General features: G+C 40.4%; 1 protein-coding gene across 1 annotated transcript; it reads left to right on the top strand.

Moving 5' to 3' along the window:
* The first annotated feature begins 7,830 nt into the window (after positions 1-7,830).
* LOC139137021 (uncharacterized) lies at positions 7,831-18,275 on the top strand. The gene is made up of 2 exons (XM_070704933.1): positions 7,831-8,084; positions 13,943-18,275. Exon 2 carries the CDS (start codon positions 15,850-15,852, stop codon positions 17,509-17,511), a length of 1,662 nt encoding a protein of 553 aa, XP_070561034.1. The 5' UTR covers positions 7,831-8,084; positions 13,943-15,849; the 3' UTR covers positions 17,512-18,275.
* Positions 18,276-19,437: the final 1,162 nt, after the last annotated feature.

Raw genomic sequence — 19,437 nt, 5'->3', positions numbered from 1 at the left:
TTCAGAAGACCTCGCTCAGGACTATTCCTCCGTGGCTTCAAAACACGTCATTGGCGCCGTGTATATACTTCCCCTTTGACTAACCAATAGTCTTTACAAATCCTAAGCTTTCATTCCAGGTCTATGTGAATATATTTTATTTAACTTGATGCCATTTTAGTTGTAATCCGAAAAATGTGTGAGAATGGAAAAGTGTATACCTACTCCTGCAAGTGTTGTCAATTACCCTATCTGCATTAAAATCTAAGATACGGACTCGGGCATTTCAGATGCGCAGTTTTGGCTTAAAGGGATACAGTCGTCGGAACTGCGTTCAAAGGTCGTATTGGACCCATACGACCAATGTAAACACTGTACCCAAGATACGATTGTGATTGATGAAAGTTAAAACATGTCTGTCAGAATCTACATCGAATAGTTTAACTGTTGCAGCTATGATGATAAGGTGCATCTAGATATCGTGCAGGAAGTAGATTGTTCGTGAACAAGAAACTCGAACAGGCGCAGTTCCGACGACGGTTTCCCTTTAAAAGACGTCAAGCGTCAGTGTCACAGTATCTATAATTATCATCATCTCCATCTCACGGCCACTCCACATGTCCATCATCACGCCACTGAGTTCGTTTAATTGCGTTTTTCGCCAATTTCACAAAACAACCTTCACCGATCACAGCCACACTCATGCAGTTGACATTTTGATTGAGCGCTTGTATTGAACAAGAACGTCCACGTTATCTACATAGCTAAATTGTGGAAGCTTACCGCTCTTACAAGAACAATACTATATAGCAAGGCGCATGTAAATATCTAGGCAAGATTCTTATGAGCTAAAAAATAAAGAGATCATGGCTTTAATTCTCAACAATTTGCAAACCTTGCCGAATTTATATTACAACACCCGTGTACGTGGGTATGTCTGTGTGTCTTGGACTGTCTCAATATTACCTTGGTAGGACCAGGCCACACAGCCGAAGTGCCTTCCGCGGCGAATCTTGTAATTTAAGTGAGACCACCATCCCATAAACGTAACATGCGCATTTGTAACATACCTCGTTCAAACTCTCTATTGTGATTGGTTAATTTACGGTGACGTGGCATGCATTATCTTGACACTGATACATGCAAACAGCTCCTTACAGGTTAACAGTTTCTAAAACTGTTAACTGGTTAACAGTTCGGAAAAAAACTGTTGATTGGGGAAGCTTGAGAGGGCCGTCTACGAATGAGCATATCCTAGAACGCGTAAAGAAGATAGTTAGCCGTTAGCAAAGAGTAATTATTGTTTGAAAGTAACCTCAAACCCGAGAAGTCCCCTAGCTGGTTCTATTTTGATATTTCTAAATCATTTATTGAAAGACCTCAAGGTATGTGCGAAAAGTGTTTACTCAGGCTGAGTCAATCGATGAGATAACACCCTAGTGCAAGTATATGATAACAAGATCTTCCAACCTGACAGTCAGTTTTCATATTTCCCACCTGGGAGATCTCAAAGCAACGTGATGCACTCCCTGCTGACCCCCCTCCAACAAGTAATTACGTACAGAAAAAATAAAAGGTTGTGCGTGCACTGACGAGCCTCTTTCTTTTCAGGAATATTTTCCAAAATATTTTTATTTTTAAATGTACATTTTTCAGAGGTTCAGGGCGATCTTACACTGGCCACAACATTACTAAAAAATGTATCGCACATATAAAAGAAAAAAACATAGAAGACATCCTTGTTCAAGCAAAAATCAAATGCCAAGTAACGAACGCGTGATTTTACGGGTTTTTTCTTTCTTTTTTTTTACTTCTGTGTCTACGTAGCTCTTAGGGTCGGCAGGTAAAAAATAGGGTAGGTCGGGTTATCGGAACAGCACAATTTTTTGTGTTCGGCCTAATACTATATATGATACAGATATTGGGACGCTCAAATGTTTACAATACTTGTGTCGTCTACCGCATGTGGGGCTCATTTAAAATTGCTCCGGTAGAGTAAGAAAAAAATTCAGTGTCTTGGTTTTTTGAAAATCCAAAATATTATATTTCTTGACAGAGTTAACACTGGGAAGGCGGCCATTTTGAATTTCAAATATCGGTAAATCGAAGGTAATTTGTGTCTCTAGTACCAAAATTACTTCGGTGAACCCACTTTTTATTCTTGATTTTGAAAGAGGATGTCTGAAAGTTGCAAAAGTTTTAGTTTTAAGTTTCGCGGCACTAACTACCTTAACAAGGAAGGGCCTTTCACACACAACCGTAAAAAGGAAAATGCACATTTAACTCCAACAACAATCTATTCCCGCAGTTTTCCCTAATACATATACATTCTCACGAAAATTGAGCACTGAGAGTCTCGGATTGCTGCAAATTATATTTTTTTAACCAATTTGTTTGTCATATCAAATTTCGAGAGGTGAACTATCTCGACAAGGTAGGGCGCGGGCGTTTCATAGAAAAAACGAAAATACACATTTATCTCCAAAAACAATCTCTGCCCTCAGTTTTCTCTATGTACATATACATTCTCGTGAAAATTGAGCACAAAGGGCTGCGGATCGCTGTAAATCATTTTTTTCAGTCTGTTTATCAGCGTTTTATGTCAAATCTTAATCTTGAATTCCGAATAACATGTAGGCCGATCAAGCTTAGCAGATCCGAAATTTCAAAGATGCAATATTAATAATCGACCGAAATTCTCCTCTATCCGTTTTTGAAGTAACAAATATTACAAAACAATATTTGATACCAATCAACAATTATTTCGACTGCACAGCAAGACGCTCACTTCCACCTCAGTTGCCATGACATCATTTAATGCCCTTCATATTCCTCTTCTTCTTTTCCGGAAAATTATTTTTTACTCTTCAAGGGAGGGGGGTATAAAGCCTGCCCCATCTTCTCAGCTGTTGTTATCAAACGCTGCAATAAGCTTTCCAATTATTCCAGTGAACTCGGCTGCCCGTTGGCCGTTGACGTTTCAACATCTGCTGTTCAAACCCCTCGCCATGGGACTGAGTCTTTCGTGGCAGTTTTCTAATAAAGCGAAGCCATGTGAGTTCTGTCGTTGTTTCCTCAAGGTTGCCCATGAGACCATTGCTGTGACAAGAAAAATGTCTTCGTCGTTGAAATCTCGTCTCAATCTGGACTCTGCGTTGGACGTTGTCATTTGTAACCCTGGGGCCGAAGAACAAGAAAGGAGACAAGATTTCAGTCCAGGTAAGATCTGAACACTAAATTGTGTGCTTTTGTTCGCCAGTCTTAGAAGTTTGCCATCTTTAAACGAATTCACCTTTAGTCAAAGCTGTCTTGACGTAAAAGTCACGTCTATTGACATTTTGCTGACAGAGCCTCTTTCTTGAATCTCCCTGAAAGTACATTCACTAAGGCATCGTGCTGGCACTGGTTTCTTCATACCTAAATAAATAAGCAGTTTGAAATTTCATCGCGTCATTAAAAGCTGTATATTCAAAAAGCGCGAATAATAGTTTTCAACTCTAATAAAAGATATGACGTCTCTTGTGGCCCTTAGAATTCGGGATGAAATTGAGAATTGTACTATTTCTCGTGGGTAGATGTCTCTGAAATGTTCACATTGAAATATCGCTGTAAGCACTGAAGACAGACTTTACAACAATACGCAAACTGCTGCATTTCGGTGACTTTGTAATATGGCTGCCTGTCTGTGTGTAATGCGAACACTTTCTCACACTTTGTGAAAAGAAATGTGGAGAATTTACATGTACGTTTCTCATAACGGTCACTTTAGATGTATCTTCTGATATGTTTCTTTCTGTATGTAAAATGTAGTTTCTTGTCATACTTTCAAAGTCACGTCAAACTTGCACACTATTCAACTCAACTGGTCAACATATCGTCTATCTGTGCCAGTACGAAGTCCATGATGGTGTTGTTGACTAGTGGATTTTAGTCCAGACTGCGATTAAAGGGAAACAGTCGTCGAAACTGCGCATGTGCGAGTTTCTTATTTACAAACAATGAATTTCGTGCACGATATCTAGATGCACATCATCACCATAGCTGCAACAGTCAAATTGTACGATGTAGATAATGACAGACAAGTTTTGACTTTCATCAATCACCATCGTACCTTGGATGCAGTGTTTACATTGGTCGTATGGGTCCCACATGACCTTTGAGCGCAGTTCCGACGACTTTATCACTTTAATCTTTAAGCAATACCGTTACTAATAATGCAATATAAGTATAAAACACAGCATACGCTGCGTTCATTGGGCTGAAACGTTACATTTCGAAGTACTTTTTTCCCAACGAATAATAAAACTTTTTGTCATTTCCTGTAGAACCGTACAAAATGCCGAAGGTATTAAACTGACATCAGCAAGTCTCGAGCGCAACCTTCGGATCAAACCAGATTGGAAAGCAGTGTAAACACAGGGAATGCTGGCTCCTTGTTTGTGTGTGCGTGCGTGTTTGCTTATTTGTTTTACGTATGATTATTGCCATATACAATAAAGAACCACTGATGAGTTGTAGCCTATTTGTTTGTCAATAAAGAATGGCGGTTTGGTGTTTGTTTGTTTGTTTATTTTGTTTACAAGTATAGACAATAAATGATACTTTAAAAAAGTTTCTAATACAATCTCACATATGAAATAAAGCATACCCCTCCTTTGACGTGAGGAGTAAGCACTCATGTATGTCCACATACATGAGTGCTTACTCCCCACGCCAACGGAAGGGTATGCTTTATATGCGGGAATGTATGGGAAACCTATTAAAGTATCTTTTATCGACTATACATGTAAACAAACAAAAACAAACAAATACCTTTCTTTATTGACAGATATTAATGCAGTTCTTTGTTGTATATAGAAATAATCCTACGTAACAAATAAACAAATATGCATCAACGAACAAACAAACAAGGAGTCAGAGTTGCCTGTGGTGTAAATGTCAATCTTTGCAATATACCTATCAACGACATTCACCGTTGAGAATTAACGACACCAATGTCCCATTTTAGACAATGAATTATCGTCATTAGTCTGCGGAAGAAATCATTGTTCCCTGTTTATTTGAAGGAAGGATCTTCAAGCTTTTGGAGTTGTGGTCAGGTTATGCAAATTTTTGTTGTCTCTCAATATTTGATATATTTCAGAATACACAAAGTATGCATACCCTGTTTGAGAACTCCTCATATTTTTCTCTTTCCAGTGATGACACGGGTAGCATTAAATAAGTCTGAACTATTGTATTACAATTTAAAGTCCGCGTATCTTCTGTCACATTTATCCACCCACCTACCAAATTAAGACATCATGGCCAAATCTGTAATTGCTACGATCTTTAGGGGCCAATTTATTGGACGAACAGTCCACTTAGAGATAGATTATGAAATATCTCTCTCCCCCTTTTGTCTCGACCAAATACGCATGCGCACATTTGACATGGCAAGCCTACACGAAACAATCTACCGAGCAACTAGTTTTACACAAGTAGGTTCCCCTCACAGCTGTATAACACTTATTGATCATGAATGAATATGCATTATCATGCATGCAAATAACGAGACATCAAGAAGGAGAAATCACGAGGGAAAAAACTACCGGCCAGAATAAACACCTTAGTGTTAATTGAGCTGACACTTCACTGCATGTGTATTTCCGAGAACACGCGTGGGTAAAGGGGGATCAACATTCTCCCCCGACGGAGGGAGTATGCAGGCGAAAACAGCGACTGCAAGGAAATGCAAAAGCCAAATAAAGCAAGCTTGACAACTGAACAAAAAAAAATACGCGTGTTTTCTTTCTTCCTTTTATACTACAATGGTTGTTTATTTCACGTCACAAAGTCACGTGACGTGACTCCACGAAGAAATGTTATTGTTTAGTCAAATCGACAAGGCCATTGCTAAGAAAGTCACTCATCTGGAAAAAAATAATCATCAGTGAAGGAAAGTATTGAAGTAACCATGTCAATCGAATTGATATCTGAAACGTGTACCCATTACGGTACAAATGCCTACAATGTTACAGGATTGTAACTATATTGATATATTTGTATGAAATGAATATGTTGTAAAAGAGTGATTTAGCTTAGGGAAAAGTTAAAGCTGACTCACAAGCTAGTGTGGGTTCGGTGAAATATAGAAAATTCTGTAGAATTAAAAAAACAGGAAAAGAAATAGTCTTAATTACTTTTCGGGTTCTATCGGAGAGCCTCCACACGCGAAATTTGATTCGAAAGTCAGTTACTGGTTAAAGAGACTGTACAAGGCTGTACATATCGTGAAGACCCGTCTTCCAAACTTTCCAACGTTCTACACTAACCTTAAAGGGATACAGTCGTCGGAACTGCGCTCAAAGGTCACGTGGGACCCATACGACCGATGTAAATACTGTATCCAAAGTACGATGGTGATTGAAAGTTAAAACATGTCTGTCATAATCTACATCGTATAATTTAAATGTTGCAGCTATGATGATGAGGTACATCTAGATATCGTGCACGAAATACATTGTTTGTAAACAAGAAACTCGCACAGGTGCAGTTCTGACGACTGTTTCCCTTTAAACTTTTTTCCAAAAAAAGGGAAAAAAATAGCATTACTCATTTAAACATTTAACATTTAAACATTTAAAGCATGATCGCGATTTTTAACTTTACAATTATGTATGTTTTATGCCGGCAGTGATTGTTTTGATTTTATTCCCTGGAATAGAATTCGGTAGATGTAAGATTTGTATGTTCTGATGATGTGGTTATTCGTAAGTTCCACAGCCCACATCATATTTGTGTATTTACTTTTATTATACTGAAAATAAGGTTTGGAAGATAAGTGACCATAGAACATCTGTGATATTTCTCAACGCGTTATGACAATATAAGAAACTAATAAACATTTATACCCTAAAGGCCAGAAAAGACTTGAGTAGCGTTGGTTTACCTTAAACTTTTCATTTTTTCTTTGTTTGTTTTTTTTTTGTTTTTTTTTTGTATTTTTAGGGTTTTTTGCTCATTCTGATCTGCGAGCAAACAACAAAATTATGCAAATAACATTTTCTTTTCTACATTATACGAAGCAATCAGGGTTGCTGCATTTATAGTAGGATATTCCTGTTTACCTGTATTGTAACCTTTTCAGTTTCCCATTATTGAAAATAGATAGTACAGACATACATACATAGATCCGTACATAGATACATACATAGATACATAGATACATACATAGATTCATAGATACAACATAGATACATAGATAGATACATAGATAGATAGATACATAGATACATTGATACATAGATACATAGATACATACATACATACATACATACATACATACATACATACATACATACATACATACATACATACATACATGTGTGTATGTATGTATGTGTGGTAATTTTTTTAAAAAGATATGTATGTTTGTATGTATGTATGTATGTAATACATAAAATATATATGCTTATATAAATGTCAGTAGGATTGCTGAATGGGTTCATAATAACATAATGGCCATAGTATGACAACTGAATGCACTAACACGACAATGCTGGAGACCTCTCAATGACAAACACTCATCCGCCTCTTATTGTCACGTTGCAGGGATGCATATCTATTAGAAGTAGCTTCATCCTCGCCCATGCAACACTCTTGAATTTACAAAAGCAGGCTTTTCCAAGGTCTAGATTGAGATTTCCATCTGTTGCGAGAAGGAATCGAAGTGTGTCTTGCTCATCATTGTCAACGAGCCACAAATCATGGCCTATCATCTTCCCGTCGCCTGGTAACGAGTCATCCGCCTCCCCGAAGAGCGTGCATATTGAAGGAAACAGAAACCCGTGATGATCAGTTTGGCTTGTACACAGCGCTCGTTACGAAATCCCTTTGTGTTTGTTTCAGATTGCGCACTGGGATTGAGACACTGAAGCGACCGTCAGTGGGAAGGCTTGTAACATCCACCAACGCTATCTGACCAGTCGAAATCTTGGCATTCAAGCAAGTATTTTCAGCTAAGAAATCCGACGGCTTCACGACAACGTCACAACGAGAAAAGATTAGTGCTTCAGTAAGGTTTCGTCTGATTCTATTCACATGTTCAGTTTTGTCTTCGAAAGGTAAGCTTTATTATGTGCTTTCAGAATTAAAACCCACGCCTTGCCAGCCGAAAATAGGGATAAACCCCCCACCCCACCCCACCCCACTCCCATTTTACTGAAGTCACCTAAATAGTAAACCTAAAGATATACTATACAGACCGTAAGTCAACACGACAAACGGTACGCGCAAAGACAACACGCACTTGGAAATGCGTGTCAACATCGCCGATCACACCCGCCGTTACATTATGCGTATTGGCCAAAGCCTGTCAAAACTATGGATAGTATTCAGGTCAGTGTATCTCGAAAGAGCGAGAAACGTGAAAGATAGCTTTTAGCTGTTTTTAAACCGTGCCAAACGTCGTTTTGTGACAATTAAACATTTGAAGACATAGCACCATGTTCATTTCCACTTAGGTGCCTGTATATTTTATATTTTATTTGTACTGTCAATATACTAATATGCTGTGTATCAGATAAAATCCTCTGTTAGACTATGGTTAGACACCGGACCAATCCGATAAAACAGAACAATTTCATATTAATGATGAATTAAACAAACAAACAAACAAACAAACAAACAAACAAACATGAACGAAATCAACCTCAGGTCCATCGATTTAGGGAAAGTAAAAAAAGTGAATAATTAGTTGAACTGCTGGTCACATTTTAAGAGGAAAGATGATTTCAACCAACTTACCGAGCTAGATTTCAAAATCAATCACCGCCGTGCAGGGAATATCACAGCACAATAGTACACTTTAAAGTAATGTATTTTACATCCAATTTTACATCAAATCGCGGTCACCTTTTGTGGAGTAACCGTTATCAAATACATTATCCTTAGCAGGAAAGATATTTGTGAGCCGACTGACGTATGAAGGAAAGTCTGTTGTTCTTGGCCTAATTTTAATGTAACTTAACTGACCACGCGCCATTATTCTCTCTGGGACGCTTTCTGCAGATATTGTATGAAAGGCATAAATAGCCCGTCAGACATTCCTTTATGAGACATCGGATTTTTCCATCAAAATGGATAAGTTGGTGTCAAGTATCATCCTTTCTACGCAGTTTTCTGCTCCATTGATTTACAGAACGCTTGTATAATAACAAGGCAGCCGGTGTGGACAACTCTTTAAGTATCGATACTACCACTCAGATCAATAGCCCAACAGCAATATCATATCCGGTCATCTCACACGACGCAAGGTTTTCGACTTTTAAATCCCTCCAAAAAAGAAAAAAGAATACAGCGAAGCTAGTTTTCGTATTATAAATAACAAGAACAGCTATGTGATCACTGCGACAATAATGTTGATATATTAAGTGACGAAGATGTAAGTGACATGGATAATGATCATGAAGATAATGATGATGATGATGATGATGATGATGATGATGATTATGATATCAACGAAAATAACGAGGACGACCATTATTACAAAAATCAGTATTAACATCATCATCAACATCATCATCATCATCATCATCATCATCATCATCACAATAACATCACTACCATCGTCTAAAGCAGCGGCAATGGCGGCCGTTTTAACGTGCTGGATGTACTGATCGTTAAAAAATTACGTATCTGTCACTCACTGGAAGGAAACTTATCGAGAAATGCCAAGAAGTCGCAATTTCCGTGTATTTGTTAAGTATTTGCCAGCTTATAAAAACGAACATGATATAATATCAAAGGTTTTTTGAATGCATTTGACATGTGGGAGTGACCCCGATCTCTCCTGGTATTTCACGTATAGTTAGAAAGAAAAATAAATTATTAGGATGGTCGTCATATTTCTTATCAAAATGTTCCAAATTCATCAAAAATATAACAAGATTCCGAAATAATTTGAAAATTATAGATATATCTCAAATCGTCCTGAACATACCAGGTTTTTAATATCGAATGTCGGTCTGTCACTTTATGAGAGCAAATTATGTTTCGCTGATGTTTACAAGAGTTAGGCATTGGATTCGTCATAGTTTCCTCGAGCGCGACATGTGACGTAGGCGATGACCTCAACGTGCGAAGTGAAACTATTGGTCAAAATCTCCCATGCAAATAAGACATGTCAAAATCTGTCATGCGCTGCATGTGGTACTTGTTGCTTTCTAAAATGTTATTTCAAAGCCGCTCTCGTCTGATTTTTAAGGTACAGTTCAACTGTAGTTTGCCTGACGACTGATGGACACGTAATAATTTGCGCACGAGCAATGTTTGAAAAAAGTGATAGACCGCGAATGAAGATGATAAAAAATGTGTCAATATTGACAACACATTAGCAAGCATCTGGGACCTACTTTCGTGTTTTTGAAAAAAAGTGTCCAATCAGAGCGATACATTTAATTACGCAGATAGAAAAGGTAAATAAAAAAATTAACGGGCATGCATAAAAATCTCATACGAATGCAAATTACGGAGAATGTGAAATGTCATGACACTGTTGACAGATTGATGAGAAAACGAGATAAAATAACTGAATATTTGTATTATATCATGAGAAATGAAGCCAAAACAAGAGAAATCAATGAAATTTAATAATGGTAGATTATGTCCATTTGATCTTTGGTGGGGCAGTGAGATTGGGGGTGTGCAAATAGTCATTTACACACAGTCCATCCGTAATGGGGTTACTAGTAGTTCAAGCGGGTTTCTGCCGGATTTATTTTTTGAATCATCAGCAGTGGTTTTCCTTTGGATGTCCCTCAATCAACAGCAGCACCCAGTTGCCTGTCTTAAAGGTATACTGTCACCTGTTCCAATTTTGCTACAGTTACCATGGAAAGAGAAAATCTAACCAATCACAGATTTTAAGTGGGTGGCCGCTTTTTAAAAACAGCGCCCTCACATGGGCATTTTGAATACCTGAGGAACGCCCCTTTGACCATATATGGACATATTTAGATTACAGGTGACTGTATACGTTTAAGGTAGATCGTGCCCCGGGGATAGATATTCGGACTCACAAACTTTTACAATATTCGTTTCGCCTACCACTTGTGGGGATTTTGAATGTTACAGATTGATCAAAATTTTACCGGCTTATTTTTGTGATATCGGAAAGTTTACTTCCCCGCAGGTATAACACAAGGATGGCGGCCATTTTGAATTTCAAATATCGGTAAATATTGGGTAATTTGTTCTCTGGTACGAAAATTTTATTCTGTTTATTTATTCTGTTTTTATTTTTGGTTTCAAATGAGAACGGTTGAAAGTTTGCTGAGGGAAAGTTTTGGCAAAAGTTTAAGGATTTCATTTTCGAGGCGCGGACCACCTTAAAAGGATACAGTCGTCGGAACTGCGCTCAAAGGTCGTAGGGGACCCATACGACCCATGTAAACACTGTTTCCAATGTACGATGGTGATTGATGAAAGTTAAAACATTTCTGTCATAATCTACATCGTATAATTTAAATGTTGCAGCTATGATGATTAAGTGCATCTAGATATCGTGCAAGAAACACATCGTTTGTAAACAAGAAACTCGCACAGGCGCAGTCCCGACGACTGTTTCCATTTAAGTGGGGATTCTTCAGCATAGGCTGGTCTGTGACAATCCTTTTGTTTGTGTCAGTTGCGTGGGCACGTCTACGTCTGAAAAACAAAGAAGCCTCCTGCAAATGCAAATGTCGCACGCAGACGACAACTTAATGACGTCACAGCTTCGGCGGCATGCCTGTCTGCAGACTGTCCCACCCATACACGCCGATTCATGCCCGTGTATCAATGCATAATGAAGTCACCTGGAGGAAAATTTTATCTCTGGAAATATCATTTACTTATTTCAGTTATTGACCAGTGATTTTTATCACTCAGAGATAAAAAGAAATCCTACGTCCGGGGTATGGGTTTTAGTCTATGTCACATATCAAATTTTAAAGGGTAGGGCCTACAATCACGTCCCTTTAGACTTTCTTACTTCGGTTTTTGAGCTGATTGATAATTTTACTCGGTAATTTTGATTCTATATTTGCAACTCGCAGTTAGAATATACCGACGCATTATCATCACTATGTGGAAGGAGGTGGTTACTGTTGAGGAGTTCGAATGCGCATGAGCGGGATTTCGAGAGTCCTATCTGACTGAGATAGCAACCGAATTGTTTTATATGGAAGTTAGAGTATCCTTCCTTAGAGTCTTGACAACGAACAGTAGTTTCCTGGTTATCTAGAAATATGTACCGGTCCATACCATTGTGCACTGTTTCCGTCGCAACATATTCTCTTACTTGAAGCAACTTCAGTACCTTCCAAAGGGAGGGGTCATCGGAATTACTTCAAAGGTGACATGGTACCCATGCGATTAATCCAAGGTACGCCGGCGATTAGAGAACGTTGAAGCACGTGTGTCATAATGCACGTCGTAAAGTTTAAATGTTGCATCAATGTTGAGGTGATGCATCTTGAGACCGTGCTTGAAATACATCGTTTGTAAACAAGAAAGTTGCACATGCGCAGTTTCGACGATCCCCTCCCTTTAGGGGCCGTAATTAACATACGTGCACGGTAAACGCAATTTCTGGGTTTAGGGAGAGGGGGTTTGGCTGTTTTTCGATAACCGTATGCAAAAATCGCAATACATGTTTTTATATCGCAATATCTCGCTACACGTTTTTATGTACATGAATCGCAAAATATTGAGCTAAATTGTTTGGCGTGCACAAAGACAAAGAAAGACATAAAGTAAAACGGCAGAAACTATATCAGGAAAGGAAAGAGTTGCGTGTTTGATCTTATTCACCAGATTACGGACTCGGTGCGTTACCACATTGTTACAATTTGTTGCAATTTCATAGCGACGTAATTACCGGATTGTAGGTATGCTGAAGCTTGGTTGGATTTTCACACTTCTAAACTTTCGTTTAGGGGAGGGGGTTGAGGCAAAACGCAATCAGTTGCGTTTACCGTGCGCGTGTTTTAATTATGCACAGCCCCTTAAGTCCTGCCAGCAAAATAATTGGTTGTATAACAAAAATGCACAATGGGGTTCTGGACTAAAATATCGTCGACATCGGCGCAAAGTTTTTAATTTTCGTAGCCCAGTAATTCACCTTAACACAGTTCATCAGAAATGTTAATTAATCACGATGTGCAGCGCCTCGGAAGGTTATATCTGATTGGCAGATTTGAAACTTTGCAGAATCTGAAACTAAGGTTATTCTGAGACTGATTTCAAGTTGGCTGTTTGCCAATGATCAAACAATGACGATGAGTTCCAGCTAGCCGAAAAGTCACAATTCTTCAAAGACGCTGCACATTGCCAGACGATCTTCCAGTAGATCCTTTGGCCTGAATATCGAGTGCTCGTATAAGTGAATCTAGCAGATCGACTCAAAGGGATTGTGAGATTTCGATATAAGTAAATTTCCCTTCTAATGGTAGAATGCGCCTTGGAGACTGAGATTAGGACTCTCAGTTTCTTATAATACCTTTCTGATCTGCCTCTTGGGTTAGCTCATTTTGAAGCTCATTGAGTAACTGACGTTTTCACTGTCATATTATTGTAAAAATCAAATATTTTCCCACAGAGTTAACATAAGGATGTCGGCCATTTTGACTCAAAGTGTCTGTGAAAATGTTAAGTAATTTGATTCTCTAGTTCCAAATTAGCACGGTGACCCTCAATTTGTATTCCTCATGTAGAAACAACATGGTTGAAAAGTTTCCCCGTGGAAAGTTTCAGCAAAAGTTTAAGTCTTCTTTTTTCGAGGAGCATGCTACCTAGAAAATAGAACAAGCTCTGAAGGAATGGTCAGGTGAACAACAATTTTTTTCCGAAAATGCGCGCTACTTGATACCCACTCTGCAGTTGAATCAATTGCATTTCACTGATCTAAATACAGTCTCCATCTCATTCTTTCCCTTTATAGGTCGGGAGAACTACTTTACTGATGTACATATTCCACTGAAGGAAATAGTTAAGGTGGATCACACTCGCAGAAATGGCTCAAGGATTTCTTCACCGGAATGTTTCTGAGAACGGCTCTTTCGGCATCGACCATGTTGAGAATTCGACGATCTACGAATCAAGCGCCCTCTACGATATGAATGACGCATTTATCGTGATCACCTTATCCCTGTGTTACTCGCTTATAATAATATTCGGGATTTTCGGGAACGCTGTCGTCATATCAACTCTGGTTGTTCACCGCCGAATTTTGAAAGTCGGCAACGGGTTGCTTGCTTCGGCGGCATTCGCAAACGGGCTGGTGTGCGCGGTCTGCGTTCCCATGAGCTACTGGGGACTTTACCGGAGTTTTGAAGACGTCCGTGAAATTCAAGAAATGGTGTTCCTCTGGATAGTCACGATGTCTTTTTCTAGCGTCGTCATCATGATGGCAGATAGAAGCGAGGTGGCACGGTACACCGAACGATCCCATTTGACCTGTCAAAGGGCGGCAACGTTCACCTTTCTCGCCTGGGTCCTGTCATGCGTCCTTTCTACCCTCGCTGTGATTTTCGGGTCAACGTTTACCGTCCAGAACACGCATCATTACCAGTACAACCGGTTCATCATGAGACCCGACGCTATAAAAGCTCATTTCATCTTATTCTGCTATATCTTGGCTGTGGCAGTGACCTTGTTTCGCATCGTCTCCATATGCGGCAACCTGAAAAAGTATAGAGTTGAAAACGTCGCCTTAAATGAGCCAAAATCGACGACCGGAGACGCGTCAAAAATTACAAAAACAAGCGACGTTTCGACGTCAGCATTGTCTAACGGAGAAATTACTCTATCGGCGGAAGATTCGCGTGCCGGCGCGACAAAGGAAGCCTTGGAGAACGATTTTTTTTCTCAGACTTCCGAATCGATTTCATTGAAGTCCGACCTCGACTGTGTCTCGGAAGATACGCTCGGCTCAATGTACTACTCGCCGAAATCCCGTCGGAAGAGTTCCGTTACCCTCGGACGACGAATGCTCCGACGCAGGAGATCGTCCAACAGCATGATAAGTGCACGTCGGCACTCTCGCGTGTCGATAATGTCCAGCTCGCTGCCGTCAATCGTCGATGAAGATTTGCGACAGCGTGACATGATTCGGCGCATGTCACGTCGGATGTCGCGAAACTCTCGTGGCAGCGACTCCTCGGCGAAGTTCCTGGACGAGGATTCCCTGACCGGAGTCTTGATCGATGACACAGTCGAGTCAGCACGGGACCGACGCCAGCATTGCATTTCGCGTAAACGATCGCGGATATCGATGACGTCGCTCGGGCTATCATCCATCACGGACGACAGTGACAGTGAAAGCGGAGATGTGGACAACGCCACCGGTAAGCCTAAAATTAAACGTTACAGCAAAAGAAAACACGAATTTAGAAAATCTGAATCTTGGAACCAAATCGCTCCAGGCGAATCTGAATCTGATTTCTCTGACGCCTCTTTAACAGCCGTTGCCGGGTCCTTCCGTTCTTCGTTACATTCTTTCAGGTTCGCAGAAAAGTTTTCCCGGGTTTCGTTCACGGGCTCTCCGGCTCTAGCCTCGATCGCGGACAGTGAAACAGACTCTCCACAGGTTGAACCGAAAATAAAGGCGGGCCACCGATCGGGATTGGTAGATGTCAAGACTTCAAGTACGGACAGCGGTGGCGTGAACTCTTCAACGAATTCATCGGATAGCAAAGGAGTGTTCGAAATGACAAAATCTAGCAAGGGTCGCACTCAACATCGGGATCTCCCTCGAAAGAGAATAACGACAGCACGGAACTGAAGCTTCGCCGAGATACGATCGAATCTTTCGGGTCCATATTCACAGATGATTCCGTATCGTTGAGTATGTCGTTCAGTCGCGGAAACACGACCCCGGATGAAAGCCACTTCAACCGCCTGAGCGTAGTGTGCCGCATCGGGTCCAAGGAGGACTTTCACGAGCGCCTGCAACAGGTGTCCACCAGGACCTCAAGAGCTGAACACACCAGATGGCACAAAGGTCTCGATGCTGAAAAACAAGTTGAGTTTGGTGTGACCAGTGCAGGGACTGGTCGGTACGGACTCACGCCGGCCTGCTATGATTTTAAAATGAGTGATCGAGACGAGGGGAGCCCACGCTCTGAGAAGCAGAAAAATATTCGAAACAGGAAAAGCTTATCAGACACGGTTACTCCAGCTTATTCGAATTTTAAGGCGAACTCAAATGACGTAGGTAGCCCTAACTTGTTCTGGAGAGCAGACACAAAAGATAGTGTTTATTCAAACTCTTACACGTTCGACGACATCTCAAACACACCGGCGTGCTACAACTTGAAAATGAGTGATGGGGACTCAGACAGCCCGAGACAACATCCTCGTGTGACGCACAAAGTAATTAACGTCGCGTCTCGGCCAAGCCAGTCGTCATTAACCTCGGACTCTGAGGGAAAGTCTAAATTATTTCGCAATAGGCACGCCAGCATGGCATCACTGATGTCTCTAGCGTCCCGAACGAGCCTGTTCTCTCGGAGAAGTTTGGCAACGCCGGTTTGCTACAACTATAAGATGCGCGACAGCGACACATCCAGCTTGTCGCGATACTTGAGTGACAGACCCGACAATCAAGGACACACGAACCCTGTCTTTGACAGGGATAACAGGCAATCGGTTACCATGGCAACGCCGATGATGTTCAATTTCAAGATGAGTGACTCGGATGTCAGTAGTGTCCGTTACGGCGCTGACAGTCGCGATCTTATTTTTGGATCGAGCATGGGATATCTGCCGAGCAAGGGTGTCACGCCGGCGTGCTTTCACTTCAAAATGCATGACAGTGATGTGAACTCCCCAGTCGGCGACAACTGGACGATAAACGGCGACGGCCAGCAACGGAGGGTTAGTGTAACCTCACTTGGCGATGGCCAAGGCGCCGCTAACGGACCGACTCCCATAGAATACAACCTCGACTCCGAGGAGACAAGGCAACGGGCACTTCTGAGGCCATTACAGTTTCACGGTAGACCGTCACTTGCGGGACTGTCGTCATCGGGAAACAGTGGTGAAAGTACCGAGTATAGCACAAGCCAAGACCAGCCGACTAGTACAACTACCTCGGGAAACTCGAAGCTGGATTCCGCTTTGTCCAGCGATGTGAGCTACAACCCACCAAGAAGTTCAGTCAAACCATCAGAGCAGAGCCAACAAAGGCTAGAGGTGAAAGAAAATGAATTGTCACAGGCAGACTTTCATCTAATCCGTGTATCAATTGTCGCCAGTGTGTCATACTTTGTTTGTTGGTTTCCATGGATATGCGTTGCCATCGTGACATATTATCATGGTTACACCCACTTTCTGAAGATTCTTCTCCGCGTGACTTTGACTTTTGGATACATTGCCGCGGCAACTGTTCCGTATGCGTTCGGCCTCGGTAACAAGCATGTGACTTCAGCTTTTACAAACATCAGGCGACGGTTTTTGAGATACTGTCAAGTTGGCCACCAAGAACAAACTTCTCAGCAAAATTCTTAAAGTAACTGTCTTGACAAATCATTGCGTACTTTCTGATGCAAGAGAGTTTGGTCGTCCTACTTTAAAGCTACAATAGCTGGGAATTGTATGCATTATATTCATGATTTTAGTTTCAAACAAAAGTTTGTTCGTGTAAATGTGCTGTGAAGGGCATATGTATGGGTATCACTGCTTGCTGATTTGGACAGTGCCTACACGTTTTAACAGGTTAAAGCGTTAAATAACCGGGTGCCGCACTCGTAAAGAGCCCCCCCCCCCCCGGAAAAGTACAAAAATACAAAAATACAGTATTTCCTACACATACACATCGTGATCATCCAAGGAACAAGGATTTTGCCATTTACTTGAATGCACAACACACGATGGCCAACATTTTGTTGTCGTAATCTTTATTTTCTCTGGTCCTTGATTAGTTTTTACTAAATGGCGGGAAATCTAAAATGGTGTTAAAGCTTTTGAATTTACATCCCACTTTCGACACTTATGACAGTGTTGTACAATTTTTAGTCATTGATGGGTCTTATTTAAAGAAAGCTATTGGAAAACTGGACACATTTCTTAGGATCGGTCTATTACACATTTGCAGCTATTGTGGCTTTAAGGAACTCTGTCGCCTGTATTTAAAAGTGGTCCATCATTGACATAAATTTTGGCAAATGCTACAAAAGTTGCGCCGCCAAAACAATGTAGTGCTACATCGATTCCAACTTGTAAATAATCCCTTACCGTACGAGGCAAAAGACAAGTATCTTTCTCGGATTCTTTTATCATATATGGTCAAAGACGTTTGTCTTTCGTCGTTTCTCTTAATATATATACATACATACATATATATATATATATATATATATATATATATATATATATATATATATATATATATATATATATATATATATATATCGATGGATGGATGGATGGATGTGTGTGTGTGTGTATGTATGTATGTATGTATGTATGTATGTATGTATGTATGTATGTATAATGAATGAAGTTACTTTTACAATTCAGTTACTTTTCTAAGTGACAACTTTCGAACTTATAGTTTCGTGTACATACGTGCTCTGGTAAAATTGATATATAATGCAATAAGATATGATAATGTGTATAATACTGCAACATATATTTTATTATAACAAATGTCAGGTTTTCAGTTGCAGAAATTCACCATCCTGTCCCAGTCCCCTGCAGTGTTCAATGTTTTGTCAGCGACACTGACTTCTCGTCCTGACGCCAAGTTAGGGCGCCCTCAACCTGTGATAGAAGCAGTATCAATATTTTAGGATGTGAGTTGAACCACGGTCCGTGGTTGAACTAAGAGAGAATGAAAGACACGGCAATAAAGCTGTCATATGAGAAACGACAGAGAGTGTACTCGATGGACGTTTTTCTCGTCTTAGATTCTGATTGGATCTTTCCAGATATGATATTTTGGTATTGAGATAGCATGTTTTTGATAGGTTTTACTATCTTACAATTTGTAGAGTCAATAAAACGAAAGATTTCACCCAGTCTGTGTGTGCGATGTTTTTTTCAGTTTTACTTCCGTGCATGCGACTGTGATGAGTAGCTTCACAACGGCCAATCGCATATTACCGAGCGAGAGAAACGGATAGGTCTTTCAAGAAAAATGAGAGAGAGAGAGAGAGAGAGAGAGAGAGAGAGAGAGAGAGAGAGAGAGGGGGAGGGAGGGAGGGAAGGAAGGGGAGCAAGAGACGGATGAGAGCAACAGATAGGTTTCAACAAATAGCTAGTCATAGCTTAATGGCAAGATCGATCTATAACACATTCGCAGCTATTGTGGCTTTAAGGAACTCTGTCGCCTGTATTTAAAAGTGGTCCATCATTGACATAAATTTTGGCAAATGCTACAAAAGTTGCGCCGCCAAAACAATGTAGTGCTACATCGATTCCAACTTGTAAATA

This window comes from Ptychodera flava, chromosome 7, assembly GCF_041260155.1.
Source record: "Ptychodera flava strain L36383 chromosome 7, AS_Pfla_20210202, whole genome shotgun sequence".
In the NCBI taxonomy this organism is placed as follows: domain Eukaryota; kingdom Metazoa; phylum Hemichordata; class Enteropneusta; family Ptychoderidae; genus Ptychodera; species Ptychodera flava.
Note: the sequence above shows the minus strand (reverse complement) of the source record. Positions and strands in the feature narration are given on the sequence as shown.

Bases quoted from the DNA above. Each gene is read 5' to 3' on its own strand.
- LOC139137021 (XM_070704933.1), top strand. From the start codon at position 15,850: ATGTCGTTCAGTCGCGGAAACACGACCCCGGATGAAAGCCACTTCAAC.